This window comes from Agelaius tricolor, unplaced genomic scaffold (assembly GCF_023055355.1).
Source record: "Agelaius tricolor isolate 1412-34295 unplaced genomic scaffold, bAgeTri1.0.p SCAF_8, whole genome shotgun sequence".
NCBI classification, from domain to species: Eukaryota; Metazoa; Chordata; class Aves; order Passeriformes; family Icteridae; genus Agelaius; species Agelaius tricolor.
This window is the reverse complement of record NW_027269268.1, coordinates 5,976,652-5,998,859: the sequence shown is the minus strand read 5'-3', so window position 1 is coordinate 5,998,859 and position 22,208 is coordinate 5,976,652. Positions and strand designations below refer to the sequence as shown.

Sequence of the window (22,208 nt, the reverse complement as noted above, 5' to 3'; positions counted from 1 at the left end):
GAAGCCACCATGCATCTTCCTGAGGGGAAGGAATGGATAAGCAGTGCAGCTTGCCATGAGGGATGCAGTTCTGGCTCCCAGCTGGGAGGAGGAGATGTGCTGGGAGCACGAGCCACGGCCCCAAAGGCAGCCCGTGTCCCACCGCTCCCACTGGTTTCCCACGTTGTGTGAGCGAGGATCCCTGCCATTCCGTGTCTTGGCTCCTGCTGGGTTTCTGTTGGCAGTGCTGAACTTGTAAATGCTTTTTATTCCTTCCTGAGCCTCTGAAAGCTTGCCAGCCAATGCCCTGACTTAATGTATGGGTGGAAGCAGATACCTGGGATGTTGTCACCAGTAGCCGGCGGACAGCAACTGCCTGAGCCCGTTAAAACCTGAGCAAAAAGGAGCATCCCTTGCCTTTCTCTGGAATTCAGGCATCTGACTTCTGCACTGCAAAGACAGAAAAACTCCTGCTTTTGAAAGGCTGGGCTCATTTCTTGAAGACATGAACTGTCACGCCACCTCTTTTCAAAAATGTTGAGGACTTTTCCCTCAAAAGGGCACAGCCAGGGAAAGAGTCATGGTAGCCTTTAGTTCTATGAGTAATTCATCCAGTAAGGGAAAAAGCAATGGAAGTTGCAACTAACTGCCCTACCTTCCAGAACCATGCCTTAGAAATCCTGTTTAAGTCTGCTCCCTGTAGTAAAGTGTATTTTGCAGAGTTTCAGCCAGAATCCCCGAAAATAAGCTGGTGTTACAAACCGTGGGGTTTTGTACATCCCTTGCTTTGTTCTTGCACCCATTCCAGCCAGCACTACTTTGTTTTCTGCTTTCAGTTGTGTATAATTTTACCCATTTAATGCTCTGGACTTAGATTATCCACACATGTGCCTGCCTCAGGTTTAATTAGATTAGAAAATTTTAGCTAGAGTCTTTGGTTCAATCTTAAAAAGAAATTTTCTCCCTCTCTTGAGTTAAATAAACTTTTTTTTTGTTTTTTTCTTTTCTTTCAGGATTTCTGTTACTTTTGCAGAAGGAATCTGAAAAGTCTCAGAGCTTAGGGTTTGCATTAGGGACAGTCTTTTCCCATGTCTTAAGAAAATCTTCTCCATTAATATCTCTGTTCTCCCAAATCCCTAGATCCATTCAAGGTAAGGTTTCCTCAGTGACAACAAATGAAGAAAAACCTCCTAGAGTCTCTCACTACATAATCCTTACATCTCATCCAACCTGATCAAAGGAGTCACATGGGAAAAATATTATGGGATAGTATAACTTAAGGGTTTTGTTAAGGATACAGTTTTTAAAGCATGCACCTAAAGGGCTTAAACTGTGATTTTGCAGACCACCTTAATTTTGGAATTTTGCAACTTCTTGAATTTCAGTTTGCACAGCCTACAAACATAACTACAACACTTTTGAATGTTATGCCATATGCAGCAGTCATTCTTTAAGAGTGTTTACCCTCAATACAAGTTATGTGGTGCCACGTGTATCACAGTCTTCTAAAGATTTACTGTGGATTAAAACCAAAGCTGTATCTACAGAATATTAGTTTTGATCACAGCTACTACGATACAAAAGAAATGGATGAAAAAACTGCACATGCCATAACTTAAACAAACACAACACAAAACACCCTATTTTATGCCTCTTTTTAGGCTGTTTTTTAGGCATTTCTGTGACAGGCTGAGCAGCCATTTCCTTATCCCTCAGTTAAAATCTTTGTGTTCAGTTAAGCCCAATTAAATCAATGGAATATATGCTTGAACCATAAAGACAAACAGTACACTTAATTAGATAGGTAGCATGACTAAATGAAGGCAGACAAATATTTCCAGCCTTCCACAAGCCTACAGGAAATCAAACCACATATGAGTAGGGAGGCATTTTGCACTGTATTTATACAATCAAAACTACATTTAACAACTATTAACAATACAGATCCTCATTTGTTATTGGCCTTGTTTACAGGCCTTCAGAACAAGAAAGAAAACAAGATCATATATCATGGCCCTCCAGAAACATTACAACTTCCTTTTATTCACAGTAGTTAAGAGTAAACGGAAAATTCATTTAACGTAAAACAAAGCCACATAATTCCACTAATGCCAACCTCTACTTTCACTCATTTTCATTGAAGAAAATGCTGAACCCTCTGGGGCACCAAGGGTCTGGTCAAGGACACTGCTTATTTTTTCTTGTAGAGAAACAGGAAATGACCTCTCCAGACACAATATGAAAAAATACCAAGAAAATCTTGGCCAGGTGATAACAGAAATGAAACTCTCTCAAACCACTAAAAGGAAAGGCATTGTAAAGCATCCCCTTTCATTCTGCATCAATTTATAAATGTCCTAAAATGCCAAGGGCAGTAAAACACTCAGAAAGTTTCACCAGGTAAACCTCAAGGAGGTCTAATAAACTCCATGGCACAGAAACAAAGCCCAGTGTTTATAATTACAAAGCACATTTCCAAGTTCAAGGTACTCAAAAAGTAAAGGTAAGATCAGCCTTCAGGAATTTCAGAGCAAAGTTTCAAAGCACTTCATGAACAGGAATATGTATTGTATTTTGTATTACAGAAATGGTTCCTACACTGAACTGCATTGTACAATTCCAGTACGTAATCTCTGGCCTTACCTCAAAACTGGGAAAAGCACTGCATCTCTTAACTTAGAATCACAAAACAGTAGCTTGGGAGGGACCTCTGGAGGTCTCAAGTCCAACCCCTTGTTGGGGTTCTCTGCAGAGCTAATTTTGACATTGGAGCAGGCTGCTTGGGGCTTTGCCCAGTGAAGGCTTGGACATCATCCGGGACCAAGACTCCAGGGTCTCTCTGGGCACCTGCTCGGCTGATTAACATCTCCTTAGGAAATGTCCTCTCCTGCTGACCAGGAGGCACTGTCTTGTTCCAAGCTTGGGATCACAAACTCTCATTCTTCCCCTGAACACCTCCATGAAAAGCCACATTTCATCTTTTCTACCACTCATTAGGAAGCTGAAGGGTGCAATTAAATCCACATTGCACCATCAGGTCCCTCACTGTCCCAGTCAGCCCTGACCACCTTGGCCATCCTCCACTGGGTCTCTGCCAGCTTCTCAACAACTTTACTTTGCCAGAGAGCCCTAAACTCAGACTCCAAATGCAGCCTCAACCACCATTTTGAGTGGCAATGTGAGAGACTGGGAACAAATGCCTGCCGTGCTACCCAGGGAGTATGAAACACAAGCAAAGTGTGTGTGAAAGAAAACCCTTCACATTCCAGAGATGTGTCCATCACTGTTTCAAAGTGAACACCAAATGTCCTACTCTTTCACCTCAAATGTCCTACTCTTTCACCTCAAATGTCTACTCTTTCACCTCCAGGGAAATTTCTGCCCTGATTAACTACTTCAAAAGGCCCTGTACCCCTCTTACATCTCCTGGAAATTTTTTTTTCTCTACTTATAAGCAATTGCCTTCTCTCTACAATGAGTATATTGCCAAATACACAGGAGACCAGACCACTATCTCAATTACATATCTGGTTTGGGATGTTTTAATTTTGCACTCTTTTTTGCAACTGGATCCCTACCTCAACCTCAATATAATTCTACAGGCACCTATCTTCAAGGCTTGCAGCATAAAACTCTCAATTGATCTCAAATTCTCGAAGTTGCTTCTAGCTGCAGTAGAACAAGAGCAAGCAATGCACACACTTTTATTTGCAAGCAGGATTGATTTCTCTATCCAATAAATTCTGACCCCCTGACTGACTTTCTTGAGATGAGGGAAAGCTGCTTTTGTGTTTCAACTGTTAGTCTACATTCCCCCAAGAGACCTAAACTCTTCAAAGTTCACATTTTCACTTACCTCTAGCTACAAATACCTTTTCTTCTTCTCCTGTGACAATTCTCTAATGTTCAAGTCATAATGGAAGTACTTTCAACGTGGAAAATGGCTGACACTACATTTTCGGCCACATGAAGTAAATCACCAGTTCCCTCTCTTAAAAAAAAACCCAAACCAAACAATCCTTGTTTGATACTGCTCACTGCTTTGGGACCCATCTCATACTCATTAATTATTTAGGGATTCCTAAATCAAAGACAGACTATTAAGATAGACAGTGACAAAGCGCGTCTTTTCCAAGAAAAAGATTTCAAAATGCATCAGGAGATTAAGTGGTAAGTTATTTTTTTTTAAATTCTATTCCTGTTTTGTGTTCCCCCCCCCCCCCCAAGTGAACCCATATCCTATTGATTATGTCTCCTTTTTACCTCTAAAAAAACCCCCTCAGCTTTCTGGGATAAGTAAATGATGCAAGCCCCTATTTGACTGCCTGTGCATTCACTTAGATTTTTGACTTTACTGTCTTGTAATAAACACTAGGAGAATGGAGCAGAAATTAAATTATAGTCATCAAAAGCAAAGCACTAAACACACACAAACATAAAATATGAAGGAACACATACTCAGACAGAATGGTTGATCCTTCTTTTTGTCTGAATGCATCATAAAAGAAGTTATGTTTCATTACTGAAAAAACATTTTGGCTTCTTTCACGGTCGCAAAGAAGGGTAATTAAGACTGTCAAGAAAACACATTGAACAGCTGTATATTGTTAACAAAAGCACCATTATATGACTGCTCTGAAAAACCCCAGTAATTTAAACATTCACATTTCCTAGAAGTTGGATATTTTTCCAAGCTCCAGTAGATACCAAAAAATGTTCTTTTCTATAAATTGTGGTTGTGTATCAGTCACATTTCAAACCAGTGGGATGGTCCCAGTTTGAGAACACATCCCCATACATAAGGAGAAGTGGACAGCAGTAATCAAAGCTTTGGCAATTGAAATGTGAGTCACTGAAAAAAATTAAAACTTCAGCTGCTTTTTAAGCCACAATTAGCTGAAATTTTCTTAGACTGCGAGTATGCCTGAAAAACCAAATAAAGACAGCAATCCTTCCAGCCTACACTGAAAAGGGCCATTAAGAAATACTTACTCATCGAAGATCAGGTCTGGAGCAAAATAGAGGAACTGGCTGTTTGTATGTTTGTACGACCTCCAACTCAAGGCAAACGATGACAGACACATCCATGAATACTGAATTAAAGTAATTTGGTCCTCGAGAGGCAAGTTTCTAAATCCTAGAGATCAAACCAGAAAATACCCATGAACTACAAGGGCAGGTCAAACCATCACTAAACACATAGCTTAGTACTTTTCCAGTATTCACTAACAAGAGCAACACTCCCAATTCAGAAAAAATAAAACCGCAATTTTTCATTCCAGTGACAAAACATGTTTTCTTCTTAAGAGGCTATTACTGAAAATGAAAGCTTTTTAAACATCAATCACAGACATTTGAAACAAACTTTACATAAAATAAGAAAAAAACCCAACTATCTTCTCTCAGAGGTTCATGTCTCACACCCCCCAGTTGCCGGTTTTCTCAACACAGTCCATGGATTAAAGATGCAATTTGCCAAGCAAATATTTCTCTGAACTAAAAGAAACAGTGAAGTGACATCTCAGCAGATGACTCATGGTCCTACCTGGAAGTATCTTCGCCCACTTCACCACCTGAATCATCTGCTTGCCGGCCAGGCGGTTTAGGGTGGAGAGCAGGTACTCCGCCGTGTCCGGCTTCGAGCTGTCGTATCCTGCGTACACGATCTCCGGCTCAATGCTTTCAAGGATCTTAACAGGAGAGGGAGTAAGTGCTGGTGAGATAGCAGACATGTGGGGGACAAGTGCAGTGTTGACAGAGGGCTCGGTCACGGGCGCGATGTACGTCGTCCCTTCCTCAGGGCTCTGCGGGGGCGGCTGCTGCCGCTGCTGGGGCTGCTCCTCGTGCATCCCTTTCAATTTCCCCAACTTTTTGGACTTCCGGGCTGTGAATGTGAGCAATGAGAAAGCCAAGTCAGTACAGAAAGCCAGCAAAACCCTGGGCTTCTGGGCTTTATACAGGAAATGAAAGCCAAAATATAATCTCAAAGCCCTTCAGTGAAACAGGCACAGGACCTTAAGAAATACCTCACTGCTGGCAGCATCGTCACACTGGAAAAAGGAACAAAAGACATCTCTAAGCTCATTTTCACTGCTTTACTGGATGTTTTTATACATGACAGAATGTCCAGTATCTGCCTCCATACAGACATGCATAAAACATCCTAGTTACTGTGGTCAGTGCCAACTAAACATTTCAGACCTGTAATCACTTATCACCTACAAGGCTGCAATTCATGATCTGCATTGCATTGGTCATCAAAAGGAATCTGCACAATATTAGCAGACCCAGAGCCCTCCTAAGCTTTTGCCTCAACTTGAACTGCAGTCAATTCATTTTGAACAGCTCAACTTAGTCAAGTCCCCTTTCCTTTTGCTGCTTTGATATGTCTGTAACAGCTTTACCCATTTCTCTTGAATATTTAAAGCTTAAATATTTATCCACTTAAAGAAGAAAAACTGAACTTCATGTAACACCTTTCTCACTGCTATCAACATGTCTCTGATGATTTGCCTTCCCTTTTCTTTTAATTTTCTTTTATTTTCTTTAATTCTACCCACCCTACTTTTCTTTACTAAGTACTCTTAGAAGCCAGCAATGCTATGGTGCTTCGATTCCTTGAAGAGAGGCCAGCCATTCTCTGTGGGCTGCATTCCCAACTTTGCCATAGCAGGAGAAAAGAATTGGAATTACAAACCAAGACAATTCTGTTAAAAAACCACAAACAAAGAACCAACCAAAAAAACCATCATCACCCTTTTTGCAATAGGGAAATGTAACCACAACAACAAATAATCTTTAAAATCAATAAATAATGAACTACATTTAAGTGTTTGCAGATCTTTCCGAGTAACTTCTCTCAAATGAAATCTTTCTTATCTATCTGGACACAGCTAAAACCCTTGTCTGGACTTTTATCTTCCTCTCTCTTGATTCTTACAACATTCCTTTTACTGGCATCAGTAAATACAAGCCTATCTCACTCCCACTTGGAATACTGTTGTAAATAGCCCCTTCCTAGTCCATATCCTTTCCCAAGTTTACCTCCTCAAGTTTCTTCCCATCATCAATTCCCCTCCTCTATCTTTCCTTAAATATAACTCCTTTTCTTCAGTTCCAGGATCCTTTCTGGACAACTTCCATCTCTCAAAAATGTTCACCTCCACTCTAGCTCAGCATGCCATGCCACTTCCTCCTGGGATGTTTCCAAAGCTTGCTCTATGTGCCTGTTCCTGCTCCTCTTATTTACGGCGCAGGAAACTCCCCAGTGAGACCCACAGAACCACCTCATTACTCTTCTACAAACCAATGTTTTAAGAACCCCCCTCCAACAGCAGAGCTGCTGCTGCCCTCAGACCATTTCTGGTGACAGCAGCCATTAAAGTGTCGCTGTTTCCTGGACACTGGGGCTGCCTGCCCAGAGCCAGTGGCTGGGAATGAGCGAGGCAGGATACAGACGCCCAGGGGCCAGGACAATGCACACCCAAGTGCAACAATAGCCCCTTGTTTTCAACGCTTCCTTGCTGGGACAGTACCTTGAACTCAGAGGAGATGGTTCATCCCAAGATTCAACAGAAAAAATTATTTATTAGGGTAAGCACGAGGCACAGAAAACAGTGATGTTACTACTCATACACAAGATCTTGAAGGTGCCCAAAGAGATGCTCCTTGACTATGGCGTTCAAAAGATAAAAATAAAATTCCCTGCTACTGCAGCACATCCTGCATGGAGCAGGGAGTCCAAAATCCAAACATCAGTTTGTAGTAGTTTCTATCACACCATGAAGGATCTTCCTGGCTGATCTCAGTGCAAACAACCCTCATATAGCCTACAAAGAACTTCAGAGATCTATGTTTAACTTTTATCACTTTAGCTTCTGAGAGGTGGAGGAAATTAGGTGAAGGAAATTAATTTCATTGATTCATTTCAGGATGTATTTCTCTGCTTTTGAGAATTCCTTATTTCCTCCATGCCTGCAGACATACAGACCAAGTGAGGCAAGTTGAATTTTTTAATAAAAGGATTGAATATGCAAATAAAAATGTACTGCTCCTAATAAAATTTAAAGTTCTTTTGTTCAGCTAATCACATCTATGCAAAAACCTCCTAATTACCAAAAGCATTAGCACAGGCTACACAGGAATAGCTGTCCATTTGAAGTTATAAGGAAGAGATGAGACAAGTAGCTGTCAGCAAAGGTTTCACTGCAGCTTAATCTGTCTCAAGACACAAGAATTGTGAGAAGATCCTTCTATAAGTCTGTTCAAATCCTATTTCTTACTTTTCTATTACGAAATTCTTAAAAAAACTCATTCAAACAACGAAGCACAACCAAAGGATTTTTTCATCCTCTGGTGCATCAAGCTACATGGATGCAACCTCCATTCTTCAAGATGTCATTTTCAACTCTAGTACCCAAAAATCCATTTTACAAAGCAGCAGCTGATCATTTTGTTAAACAAGCGTTTTCCTCACTCTGCAAAATAAAACAGAGGGAGTTATAGGCAAAGCAGACAACCCTGGAAAGTTCAGCCCTGAAAAGGAAATGAAAATGCAGTTGTTCCCCATGTGGTGCACCTACTTGAGTAGGTGCAACTGCACCACATGGGGAACAACTGCATTTTCATCACTGTGAGCACTAAATATAGTTTGCATTTATCTTAGAAAGACAAAGCTGGACTTACAGATTTTTCAACAAAATAAATCCCAAAAGCAAAGCAACGATGAGCAAACTCAGCTGAATGTCTGATAATGAGTTAACAGAGCCATTGGACACTGAAAACAGAGTTTAAAAATAAGCCTGAAGAGACAGAGATTAGTTCTTGCTGCTATTATTCATTAAGTTTTTCAGGCACTATTTTATTTTTTTCTGTTATCAAAACAGGACTAAAAAAAGAGAACTCTACACATTTTTCATGTTTACAGAGGCAAAAAAATGCATTTGCACCAAAACTACACCAGAATAAAAAAAAGTGTTGGTTTACCAACTCCATCAAGTATCTTGCAGCACAGATAACTGATAACATACTTAAGACATAAGTTTGTATGTTCTATTCTCCAAGAGTTTTTTATTAAAAGAAAAAAAAAATTCTTCCACGTATAAAACTGGCATAAAAATGTGTTTTAGTTTCATTTTCTTCCATTATAATGCCTTTAAAATGAAGCTGAGAAAAACATTACTGCTTGACAGTCATGTTTACAGTGAAGAAAACTGTATTTTTCATTTGGCTCCATGCCAGTGCTGTAGCTCAACTGGTTTGGTAACTCCCACAGAAACCAACAAGTAAAGATTAAATACAAACTGAGCAGTACATACTCCAAGGCGCTCTTTAAAAGCCGTTTTTCACATCTGCTCTCTCACTCCAATACCAGCTACAAAGCCAAATAAGCCACCTCTGAAATGGAGAGTAAAAGCCACACTCATCAGGATTACTCCCTGAAAACACTCAAGAAATCCCTGGCTCTCCACAATGACCAGGGGATGGAGCAAGCATGGGGTATTTCCAGTGACAAAGCTGAAGTCTGAAGCCTGTCTGGGGTTAGGACAAGGGTTTCATCCAAATGGCTGTGTAGCAGTGACTGCAGGACTTCTTGCCCTCCTGTTCAATGTTATTGCAACCAGAATATCATATTATAATTCTCCTATTTTTCAGTCATCTGAGATAGAGCAATAGGTGAAGAAAAACAAACAATAGAGAAAGACACTGCAGGTATACCAGAGGTTAAAATCTCATATATCTGTCATGACTTTTGTTGAGTATTTTAGGTGGTCCTTATGCTCCAATTAAAAGAAATAAGGCGTAACATTTGAAAAGTCACAAACCTAGATTTTAAAAAAGCACCTCCAACAGCCATTCTGTGTAGCTCTAACAATAAATAGTGGAACAAATAAGATTCAAGTCAGTTGGACAGCTGGTTCCTAACTATTGAACCCTCACATGGAAGTCTCCTTTCTTGAAGATGAAAGAGGGATCCTGCCATCTCAGGATGGGAGTTTTTGTGCCATCTGTGAAATGCTGAGTAGGTTTCTAGTCACCTGCAACAGGGAATGCTACTCTAGGTCCAATAACAGAACATTCATCTGGATGTGGCCCTATTGTAAAGCAGCTTCGGAATACAAATTAACATGAACATCAACTACAAATTATAGCATTCTTTATTTTTAAGGGCAAAGCTTAGGGTTTAGGGTAGCCACAAGAGAGGTAAACTACCACACTATCTTTTCAAAAATATCATAGTAAACGTACACATGCTATACAAGTTAGGTCTAGAGGAAGATAGTACATGTAGATTATAGACATTATATGCTTCCCTTGTGCCCAGGGAATATACACAAATTAAGTTATGGACTCCAACACCCAATCACTATTTTTCATAGGCTCAAAATTAATAATTTTCATCACATTACAGTTAAAAAAGGGGATCCAGAAACATTGAAGAACAAAATGTTTTTAATAGATAAGCCCCCATAAATATTATGATTTAATTCAGCAGATTTCTAAGAGAGTAGTATCTTGTTTGTAGAATTGTACTAGTGTTCAAATTTAGAAGATGAACAATGTAAAAAGCTCTGCAGACTCACGCTCGCTTCCAGTACTCTGAAAGTTAAAAAAGTAAGCCAAGTCTGAAGTTTAGAAAATAAGCTGTAGTTCTATGCCGGGTGAATCACAAGACTTGTGATGACAACCCCCTGGAATCTAAATTTATTTTTTCTTAAAGATGATATTCAGAGCTTGCCTTGATGTCCATCAGAAAATCATTTACTGTTTGTACACCTAAAGTCGCAATTTAGACGACTAAGACCTTTATTTAATCACATCTGTAAAGCTCTGCCAGAGCCAGGACCGTGCTGATCCTGACCCAACAGATCTTTATGATATTCTATGCATGTTTGAACCCACAGGGGATATCAAAAGCACATTATAAAAACACATGTTACCTCTAGTATAAAGCCTCTCAGTGGAGAGAGAGGGGAAACAGAATCGACACAGCAGAGGACACAAAAAGTGGTGGATGTTTAAAAAAAGATGCAGAGAAGAAGAGAAAGCAGCAACTGAAGTAAATATACGAAATATAAAAGACAAGGCAGGGGAGGTGCAAATCACTACATGCACTTCAGACGAGTGGAATAATTTGGGATTATTTCTAACGTGTGCTGTACCACTGGCGGTCTAGGCAGCCTGAGGGTAGACACTATGCTGCAAAACAAACTCACTGTGGCCACCTGTAACTCTGTGCCCAAGCCAGTGCACACCTGCATTTCAAACACTTGGGCTCCTCCACTGAGCTCCAGTGCCCGAGCTCCACACCTGAGCTCCAACCACCGCCTCCTGCCCAGCCTCCACAGCTGCCAGCTACCTCCCTTCCACCCTATGCCAAATGCTTCAGGATTTCCCTGCACACCCCGCCACTAACACCTCCCTCTGCTCTCCAAAAACAACCTCCAGGACCTTGCTGCACCACAGTTACCAAAGGTGCCAATTCTCCCCTCGAGGCAGCTCTGACTCAAGGTAGATTCTTCTCTAAGCCCTCACTCAGCGCCTCCACCTTTGTACAGATAAATGCTCCATCAAAATGCCACTCTTCTCTCCTCTGAATCTTTTCATCATGTTTGCCTGGTGACTTTGCCTCACTTACTTCAATGAGCTGACATCTGTTCTCATTAGCTATTTTACTGCTACCACAAATAGTGTTTTCCCTTCCCCCAAATCTGTTGTATCTTGACATGAAAATTTTGAGCTATCTTGGTACAGTCGTTTTTTCACTTAGTTGTCTAGCACAATGGGAATGAGATTTTGCTGAGAATTTTCTAGACAATAATACAGACTTCATATAGACACAGACACATATGCCTGGGAATGCATGGAATAAAGTGAAAAACAGTAATGCAACCAAGATCCTACAGCATTATTCAATTTTCCCTACAAAGTGCACTCAAGCATTCTTATTTTCTTCCAGAAACAACCATGATAGGACCCTAAAGCTTTCATAAAACCCATTACCCACTTTGGGAAACAAACCACTGATTTTCAGGTAGCTCCAGAAGATGAAGAACCTCTAAATGTGACCCCAAGTGTTAGAATCATAGAACATGAGCTGGAAGGAGCCCACAAGGATCCATGAGTCCAACTCCTGTTGTGCCATGTGTGAGAGGAAGGACCAGGTACAAATCTTGGGGCCCACAGACAAGCAGATGAGTCACTGCTTTGACTGGAGAGACCAAGGGGAGGAAGCAAACGAAAAGCAACTACTGAAGCAGGGACAACTTGTACAGGGACTTAAAAGGAGAGCACAAAATTACTTTATCATGTAAGACACACTGCCAAAAGGACTCAACTTTTGCAGAGCAGAGGCATTTCAAGGGTGATTTCTGCAGTAGTGTTTGGGATATGCTGAAGAGACCCAGTAGTCTGTCTAAATATGCAAAGAAAGCAAGACTGCAGCTGGTAAGGAAGAAAACAAAGGTCCTGGCTTCACATGGCAAAATAAATTTTAAAATCTGTTTCTGACAGCTGTGACCCAGAGGACAAAGTGACAGAAAACTTGGTGTTGAGCCTGAGGAATCAGCAGTCTAATTAACAAAGTGAAAAAAATTTCCTCATTTCTTATCCTCCAATGTAAGAAGGAAGTTTTTTATTGGACAAGTAGCTTCAATCTGATGATTGAATTCAGTGGAATGAAATGGAAGGCACAACTGAAACAATGACATAGTCTGACATACTGTTTACTAATTAATAAATAACACTTTAATCTGACAGGACTGGACAGCTTAAAGACAAGGAGTAAACATGCATGAAGTCTGATCTATGGAAATGTCACATTTTATTTGCCTTTAGTCAGACCCTGCAAAGAGCCAGGACCATCCATAAGTGCAATTCTTATTCTTGGTTTACATCTGGATACCTACAAGGGAGGTACAACACAGATAGAAGAAAGAGCTTCTGATGCACATTTTAATGGTAATTGTGTACTATTTTCATTATGTTCACCTGGATGTATTTTGGTTCGTTATTCTAGTTGGATTTAAATTCTAATAAAACAGACTGCAACTAGGTAAATATTACTTTGGTTACTTATAGAACAACCTCAGAAATGTTTGCATTTTGCTTTGTTTGGAACAGATTCTAATAAATGATGCAGTGCAATGCTGCTGGAGCACAGGCCTGTAAAGCACAGAAACAATTTATCTGAAGAGTTTATTTGATCGCCTTGAGCAGGATCAACTGAACTTTGCCCAACTCAGTATGCTATTCATCTCCAATAAAGAGAATTCTACAATATCCCACCACTATCAAACCACTCAGTGCTCTCCCAACATCTCCAGTGTTGCATCATTTTTGTCTGCAGTAAAGTTGATTTCTCCCTATCATTCCCCCAGTGGCCAAAAAGAACAACTTATCATTCCTGTCCTCTTTTACACCACTTTTTGAATTGAAAGACTGGTATTATGACCTTCTTAAAGCCTCTCCATTCTACACTAACATGAAATGAGTTTCTTTGACTCTGTTTCTTTTTTCTTTTCCTAAGCATCTTATTATCCTTGTTCTTCCCGGGACAGTCTCTAATCTGTACGCACCTTTCTTCAGATACATGATATGAAATTTCAGGAAGATTCAGTTTAAATCTTAAAGGAACCTTTCTAAATGTAAAGACCTGATGTGAAAAAACAGAACAGGTTAAAAAGGGACCTGCAGGACATTCACACTGGACAAGTCCCAGAAGACATGAGAGACACGTCCTTCACAAAGGTACCACGGGTACTGCAATCCCACCAACTGGCACAGGAACATACATGACAATTTTGCAAGGCTGCCCAGAAGTGCTGAAACCAGACACAATCATCAGGCCCACACTTGCCAGCTCTGACAAGAAACAGAGTGATTCCTTGGCATCACACAAGACTTTGCCTATTTTTGCAACAATTTCACCTCTCTGACTTTACCTCATGATCATCACCCGACCGTGCTCTTCTTTCTTCCCTGCCATCTCTCAGCAGCTGCTCTCAGGTATCCCATTTCCCCATGCCTCAACTTGCACTTCTCAACATCCCAGTCTGTACCAAAAATGCCATCACATTGGTTTCCAACACTGGAACTGAAGATCCTTTTGGAGTTCTGATCGAAATTTGTAGATTTACACATTTATTCCCTACTTTGTTATACATGTAATCATTACAATTACTACTGGATCCCCAACAGGACTCTACTCCGGATGTCCTTTCAGCATAACAAGGAACCACTCTGGAAGAACACTATTCTGAGTAATTACATGCCCACTTCATGAGAAATCTCATGATATTTTAATGAAAAAAACACATTTTCTTCTGATTACACTTATGGCTCGAGATACTGAGCAGTGAAATGCAAACACCTGCAGGGAGGTGGCACCTCACACCAACGTTTGCACACAGCAGTTGTCTCAAAAATCTTCAGGTGAAAGCCCAGATCAAATCTTGTGTATTTTGAGGTCTGACCCAAGGGTCAAGCTCAGGTTACCCACCTGTCTGTCACATGGGACAGGGATGAACACTGGGGAGTGTTTGGGTAAGAGACAGAGGAATTAATCCCTTTTTGAAGTTGAGTTTCAGGCTAAGCATTCATGAAGAGACAGCGGACAGAAGTGACAAAAGAAAGCCAAGATCCAAAGTGCATTTTACAGGAATATTTAGGTTGTCAGGGAAAATGTCTAACACATTTGCTTGTTTCTCAGCAATCCTCAAAGTGATAATTAAATGAAAAATAACAGTTTCATAGGGGTACTCCTCCCTGTGTGGGAACAACTTTCACCAAATGCCAATTAGTGGTTTCCTGTTAAAATCAAATCAAGCTGGTTTTGATAAAGCTTTTTAATGAGAAATGGCTAAAGTATGAAAAATTTCCCCCAATATATATTGCATATTAAATCCCCAAATCACATAACACAATCTCACATCTAACATTTTTGGTATATAAAACTCTCTCTTGTACTTCTTCATTAATTTCAAAAGAAATGTATTTACTAAATATTTAAATCATCCAATAAACAAAGCCTTAAAAAAAAGCTTACAAAAGTAAATTATAATGTTGATAAAAGCCAATCTTAATCAGTCCTTTTCAGATGCTCCCAAAACTCATTTTTACTGATTATTTATTCATTCTTCAAGCGTTTAGCAAATTCAATAATTCTTGAGCTAAGAATTGTCTACTAAATGCATCAGTAGTTTTGATTATTCTATTTGACATCAAATAAAGACAAGCAGTAAAATGTCAACAACAAATGCAAAGATGAGATCACCTACAACTCCAAGACACCTGTTAGAATGAAACATCAGCAGCTTGAACTGCAAGCATTGGTAATAATTTGATTAAAAAGAAAGTTAAGGAAACTTTGGAGAACAGATTTTGACTGCACCAGACTGAGTACTCTTGGCTATGGTCACTGGTTTCTGCCTTAGGCCGAGTGACAACGTTCCTCCCAAGACACCCATTCCCATCCAGCCTTCTGCAAGGCACTCCTCATCCAAGTCTTCTCTCTTTCTTTTATTTGGGTTGATACCCAATGTTCCATGTCTGTTACATGGTTTATGTGCCCTCCATCCCGATCACAACACGATAAAACCCTGACAGGCACTTACCATGTGTAAAACTTCATATTTACATTGGAGACAAAGGCTCTCTCAACAAGTGTTTCAGAGTCCTTCAAAACCAAACTCTGCCATAGCACCTCTTATTCTATATCTTGAGTGCTCAGACTTCCACTCCATGCTAAAGAGTGTGTCATTTTTCTTCTTGCTAGAACTAAGCTTTGTAAGTGCTGCCCTTCCCTCTGTGGTCTTTCTGGGTATGTTATTACCACACTCCCACTTGATTTTTTTTTTTCCCCCAAGCAACAAAACCTGTGAGATCCTTTGTCTCCTCATCTGTATGACTTCCATATCCCCAGTTATTATCAACACAGATTTCTGTCAAATGACCTTACTCCTAATACATTGAATGCTGCTGGTCTGTCCCTCATCTTCTAGAAATTATCTCCCCCACTTCCCAGAACAGCAAAGCTACCTGTGAAATACGACCGGGCTGTTTATCTTCTGCAGTCATCTTGGCCATATTTTTCACCATCTAGTTCATGATTAGTCATTAAAAAAGAAAAAAGAGTATAGCCCTGTTAATCTCCTGCTTCAATAAATCACCCTGAACATTAGTGAAAACACTCTGTAGGTAATACCCACCATTTTCCGGGGTAATGGCAAATCTCTACCATCACCCATTTGTATAATCTGGGAAAGCTGATGGCAGAGAACCACAAAAGCACACAAACCACCAGCCCCAGTGTGCAGGAAGATGTGTACTGGGTGGTTTAGAAACACCCCATCCAGTGCCTTCACCTGGCCTCCCTCTTTATTAAACACCAGCTTCCTGCTGCTGTGTATTCCTAAGGCTTAAATGTGCTCAACGTTCCCTTCATAACCTGCTGGGAAATGTTCTTTCTACTGCCACTGGGCTCCAAGGGCTGCTTTTTGAGCCAGGTATGCCTGCCACACCTCACACTTATTTAAGCAAAACACAGATACAAAAAATGGAAAGCTGCGCACTTGGGAATTGGTGGGGAGAAAAAAGCAGGAAATAAGATCAATAACAAAAAGAACAATTCAGCATTGTGAGCCCACCCTACTTTTGCCAAGGTTGTTGCAAGCATGGCCAGTTAAATCTTTATGCCCTGCTATTCAGATGGAAATTCTCTGAAGCAATGCTTGGTGAAAAGGACAAGTTCCTCCTGCTCCTACAACTTCTCTCATGATGGGGAAGTGAGTAATGGAAATACATCATCACAAACCACAGGGGCAGGTTTCTAAAGGGTTCTGGTGACAACCAGCAGCTCTGGAAAAAGAGGAACAGGAGACACAGGCAAGTTTTGACAGCAAAGACTACGCTTTTACTGTGAGGAAGAGTAAAAAGGATATGGACTTAGAGCACTGTGGAAGGAAACTGTAATAATAATATCACTGTGGAAGTGATAATTTGGTGATTCAGGAAAAAACAAAACTTCACCAAGAGCTGCACATAACAGCTTTGAGAAATGCTGAAAATCTTCCTCTTAGAAAACTGTGATCACCCATCTTGTGTTTTGAACCAAAGCAAGGCACCATGTAGGGGATGTGAAGCAGGCTCTGAGCCTGCACAGGGAGTGCTGCACAGCCAAAATCAGACAGCACCCCCAGAGCCTGCGTGCACAGCAGCACTGCAGGACAGGAGGCAGGCTGGGACACACTCCCAGCAGGAGCCCAGCAGGGATGCAGCTCCTCTGCAGGGCTGGCAACCAAGGGTGCTGTGCCTTGAGTGGCACAGGGGAGAGTCCAGAAGATAGAAGGGGAAGTCTGGAGCCCAGCAGCCCCATGCCAAAGGCCTGAAAGGCTGTTCCTGGAGGCAAGACAAATGTTGCTGGCAGCTGGGCTCTTGCAGAAGGGAGAGCTGGAATCAGGAAAACATGAAAAAAACAAAGCATGAACCCGATTAGGAGTTTGATCAGGGACTACTGGATGTGAGTGTGGGCTCTTGAACCCCTACAGTGCATCTTCTCCAGCTGCCTTTGCAAACAGAATAAAATCATCAGCAAAATGCCAAGGACACACTTTCAATATTGCTTTTAATTGATGCCTGAGAGATTACTCTGACATTACCAGTCCTCTTCAGAATTCTGCATTTTTAACTGCCATTCACAAACAATTTCTTACTAGTTGTTGCATGTGACTATTCTCATAGTTATCTACAATATTCAAGAATCACAGAATCATTTTGGTTGGAAAAGACCTTTAAAATCATTGAGTCCAACCATTAACCCAACACTGCCAACTCCACTAAACCATGTCTCTAAGCAGCAGATCTACATGGTTTCTGAAGGAAAACATCCTTCCCTGGACAGCCTCTTCCAATGCTTCCAAAGGCAACCCTTTCAGTGGAGAAACTTTTCCTAACATCCAATCAAAACATTCCATTAGTGAGGATTATTCAAGTTGGAAAGTTAGAGGGTCATGCCAAGAGCAGGGCAAGAGCACTACACATGGAGTAGGATGGACACAAAAGCAGGAAAAGTTAACTGCTGAACAAATTGGCTCCTACAACATCTTCAATGGCAGGTTTAAAAGCAACAGGCAAATTATCTATTACTTATAATTATCTATTACTTATTAATTACTTAAATATTATTTGTTTGTTACTTATTATTTAAATACTATTGTTTATTACTTAAAGGTCTTTTCCAGCCTGCTGGTGTTTTTAATGGTCTGTTGAAACAGCTGCTAAAAACCCAGCTGAATGTTCAAGCTAAAAAGTTATTGACTGGATTCCCTCAGAAGAAAATGCTACATAATAAATGCAAATAAAAATGCATAAAAGTTAATGGCATTTCAAAATACTTTGCAGTTAAAGTTTAAATGAAAAATAAAATTTAACCATATGTATACCTCAAATTGCTTGTGCCTTACACAAGCTATTTTCCCTTAAAATTTATGAAATCATGGTTAGTAGAAAATTCTACAGAAAAATAAGAGGATACACTTTTGCTGTATTTATGTTTTCTCCAGGTTTTCAGATTTTTTTCTTTCTTTTTTTTTTCTCAAAAAGATAGGAACAATGATAACATAAACCATATAAGCTCCAGTAACTGAAAATAATAGTGCAATTTAAAACCCTACTAGTATGAGTTCTTAAACAGAAAATAGAAAGCTGGGCAAAAAGCTGAACTACTATATCTTATTACTGGTCATCTTAATTAACCTATTTTTCAGATTATTGAAATATTTCAATGTATAAAAAATAAGGGTATCTGCCAGTGAAGCCTACAAATCACACCCAGCATCTTGTGCACCAAGTGTCTTACATATGTAAATGTATGCGGACCCAAGACTCGGATTTCACAGGCAGCCTCTGCAGACAGAATGATGAACTGTGTAATTTGCAAGGTGAAATCTATTTTATGTCCCTTCCAGATCCAAAGGGTCCCTCAGCAAGCTGCTCCTCACTGCTGTGGGATACCAATGCTGGGAAGTCTTGGCAGTGATTCACAGGGGAGCTGAGGCAGGGAAGGATTCCAGCCCTGCATGGTGCTGATCTTTCCACACATTTCTGTCCCCTCTGCACATATGGCACATCCCATGGCAGAAGAGGAACCTTTTCTGAACATGCAGAACGGGGAGGGATGCCTGGCCACTAGGTCCCATCCCAGGTGTGAGGACCAACCTGCCCAGGAAAGGGGGGTGGCAGTCACCCCCAAGTGACACCACATGAAACATTCCCACTCTCCAGGCTCCAGCACATGGGAGTGACACCAGGAGGCTCCGTGCCACCCTGGTGGCAATGCGGGACACATCCCAGGGGCTGCTGCCTTACAGGATGCAGCTGGTGGTGGAATAAGACCCCATGCCAAGGTGAGGGACTGGGGGTGTCACTGTGAGAGCCCCCGGTGCCACCACGAGGACAGACACAACTGAGGAACAGCAGCACGAGGCGGGAGCCAAAGGAAAACGTCTCGTGCGAGGGCAAGAGCCTCGCCAAATCCAATCACAGCACATGCTGGAAGAAACTTCCCAAATCCGTGAAGTCGTTCTGGTCCGTAATTAACTGAAAATTAATTACAGAGTCTTGAAAAGAGCATAAACCAAAAATGGGCCAGCATACCTTCATAGTGCAGTTGCTCACTCTGAATCTCTTCCAACAATTAAGCCTAGCATATGTCACTGGAGTTAAAAAAAAAGATAACAAAACAACAAACAAAATATGATTCCCAAAAAAGTTTTGGAGTCCTACTTGCCAAACAGGATATAGCTGTCTGCAGAGCACACACATACCTTCTAGAAATGAGAAGGATGATTTAATGTGATACTTGGCAACTTCAGCTTTGCAGAAATTACAGGTTGCAGATGCTTCTTATAAAATCAAAACAAAAATCGAGACAATAACATAATTAGGTAAATTATTTGCTGACTTGATGAATAATTTTCTAAAGATTATTAAAGGATGTAAGAGCTTAGAAAATGCTTCAATTTTTCAACAAACAAAATGAGGAGGTAAACAATAAAACTGCCAAATTATTTTGGCTGATCATTCACAAAAAGGTGCATTTTGTATCACTGAATTACACATATTTTTTACAAGGTGCCTCATCATGGCATGCTGCCACCAGCTAAATTTTTTTTTTTTTTTTTTAATTTAGGAAAAAAAAAAATTAGCATGCTGGAAAGTAGAAGTTATGCCATCAAAACAAAACAGAAAGACTGACAGAGTACAAAAGCACTCTGTTTTACTATTTGAAAAATATTGAGAAAGAGTATCACCAAAAGAGAAAAAGAAACCTTAAGAAAAAAGATCAGTAGATTAATCAGAGATTGTGCAAAAATGTGCTGCAGGAAACATGGAACACTATTTCTGATTTCCAGTTTTACATTATAGAGATTAGTATCTTCAGTAAGAGCAGGAAGACAATCTCAAACTGGGAAATTACAAAATTTGCTTCATAACCCCCCTATTTCAGTAAGTGGGAGAAGCTGGGTGGGGGCAGCCTGGGGTCCTTCACTCCCATCTGGACACGGGGAGGAGGCAAAGGAGAGTCAAGTTCCTTTCCAGCCCATGGGAGACATGACCTCGTTCCATAATGCAACATTCCTTCTAGATCCACTGGAGGTTTAGTGTTTTGGCTTTTTTTCTTTAAATGAGGGGATAAAACATCATAGTTATGTACAAGTAGAAAAGAAATGCCCATGGTTTCAGCAACTTGCAGGCTTTCCAACCCTGAGCTATGCTGATGACCATTTTGCATATCATCTTACTCTATTTCTCACAAACCAAGCACATCAGCACCTCTGATACAAACTGGGATTTGTTTTTACATTTGCTTTTCTTTGGAGGGTGAGAGCTGAGCTTGGCCCTACTCCACCAAGAGCACAGCACAGTGCAGTGTGTCACAGCTACAGAGAGTACTCTGCTGCAAAGAGAACTTTAAACTAAGTTGCATTTATAAAGTCATTTTTCTCCAGCTCCTTACCATTCATACTACCTAATAACATACTTGCCCATTTTGCCTGCAAGTCCAAGCTAGAAACAGGCAAAAGCCCATTTTTACTGGAGTAATGTATATGCTTGGCAAAACAGACTGACTACATGAAACTATGACCCACAATGTACCTTCATAACATGACCTTACTCATTCTCTTCAAACTAAATATGAAAAAAAAAATTAGTACCAAACCTTGGCATTTTATATGAAAGCACAGTTTTCAAATATGAATTAATATCTCTTTTTGCCATTTCCACCTCTATTTTTTGTGATGATCTCCAACATATTGGAAATGCCCTGCAACAGCACACAGAAGCTCCCAAAATTGAGATGCTGTATTGCTCCTCTGTAGATGCTCAATGCAGAGCTCACCACTGGAGACAGATGGCCTAAGCAGAGAAAAATCCTTAAGCTCCCAGCATTTCCTGCCAGAGCTGGGCTGGCTCAAAGGCTGGAAGGTCCATCAGCATGATTTGGGAGCCCTTGAGGCTCTCTAAACAGCAATGCTGCCTCTGGGCTGAGGGTGCTTTACCTCTCCCTGGCAGCCCTCTCCTCTCCCTCCAGCCTGCCCTTCCCTCTCTGACCAAGCAGAAGGCACTGCAGTGCATGGAAATGCAGAATTGTTCCTCTGCCATCTCATGCATGGCAGTGATGGAAAGACCTCCTTTGTCACATTTTGCCACCTTTACATGGCATAAGGGGATCAAATCAGGAGTGAGAATTTCCCCACAAGTTTCTCTCTGTGATGAAAATCACTGAAACAGCTGAACTGCAAATCTCAACTGTGTGCCAGCTGTACACTGCAGAGGCAGACTTGGCCTTCCAGGTCAAAGAGTCACACACATTAAAGTTGGGAAAAGACCTCTAAAAACATCGAGTCCAACTGCTAACCCAGCACTGCCAAGTCCACCACTAAGCCTTGTCCCCAAGTGCCACATCTGCACGTTTTTGAGCACTTCCAGGGATGGTAATTCCACCCTGGACAGCCTACTTCAGTGTCTGACCAACCTTTCAATGAAGATATTTCTCCTAAAATCCAATCTAAACCTCACCTGGCACAACCTAAGGCCATTTTCTTTCATGCTGTAGCTTGTTTCATGTGAGGAGAGACCAACTGATCACCACCTTGCTACACCCTCCTTTCAGGCAGTTGTAGAGAGTGATTAGGCTTCCCCTGAGACTCCTTTTCTAAGGAGCCAAA

The 22,208-nt window shown here is 40.8% G+C and overlaps 1 protein-coding gene across 4 annotated transcripts in view; it reads right to left on the bottom strand.

Moving 5' to 3' along the window:
• The window catches only part of NR3C2 (nuclear receptor subfamily 3 group C member 2), a 189,885-nt gene that overhangs the window by 25,828 nt on the left and 141,849 nt on the right, over nt 1-22,208 (bottom strand). For all 4 annotated transcript variants that reach the window (XM_071431471.1, XM_071431472.1, XM_071431473.1 and 1 more), the window contains 2 exons: nt 5,525-5,863; nt 4,972-5,116 (listed from right to left, as the gene is read on the bottom strand). In XM_071431471.1, the coding sequence (XP_071287572.1) occupies nt 4,972-5,116; nt 5,525-5,863 (484 nt within the window). The remainder of the gene's footprint in view (nt 1-4,971; nt 5,117-5,524; nt 5,864-22,208) is intronic.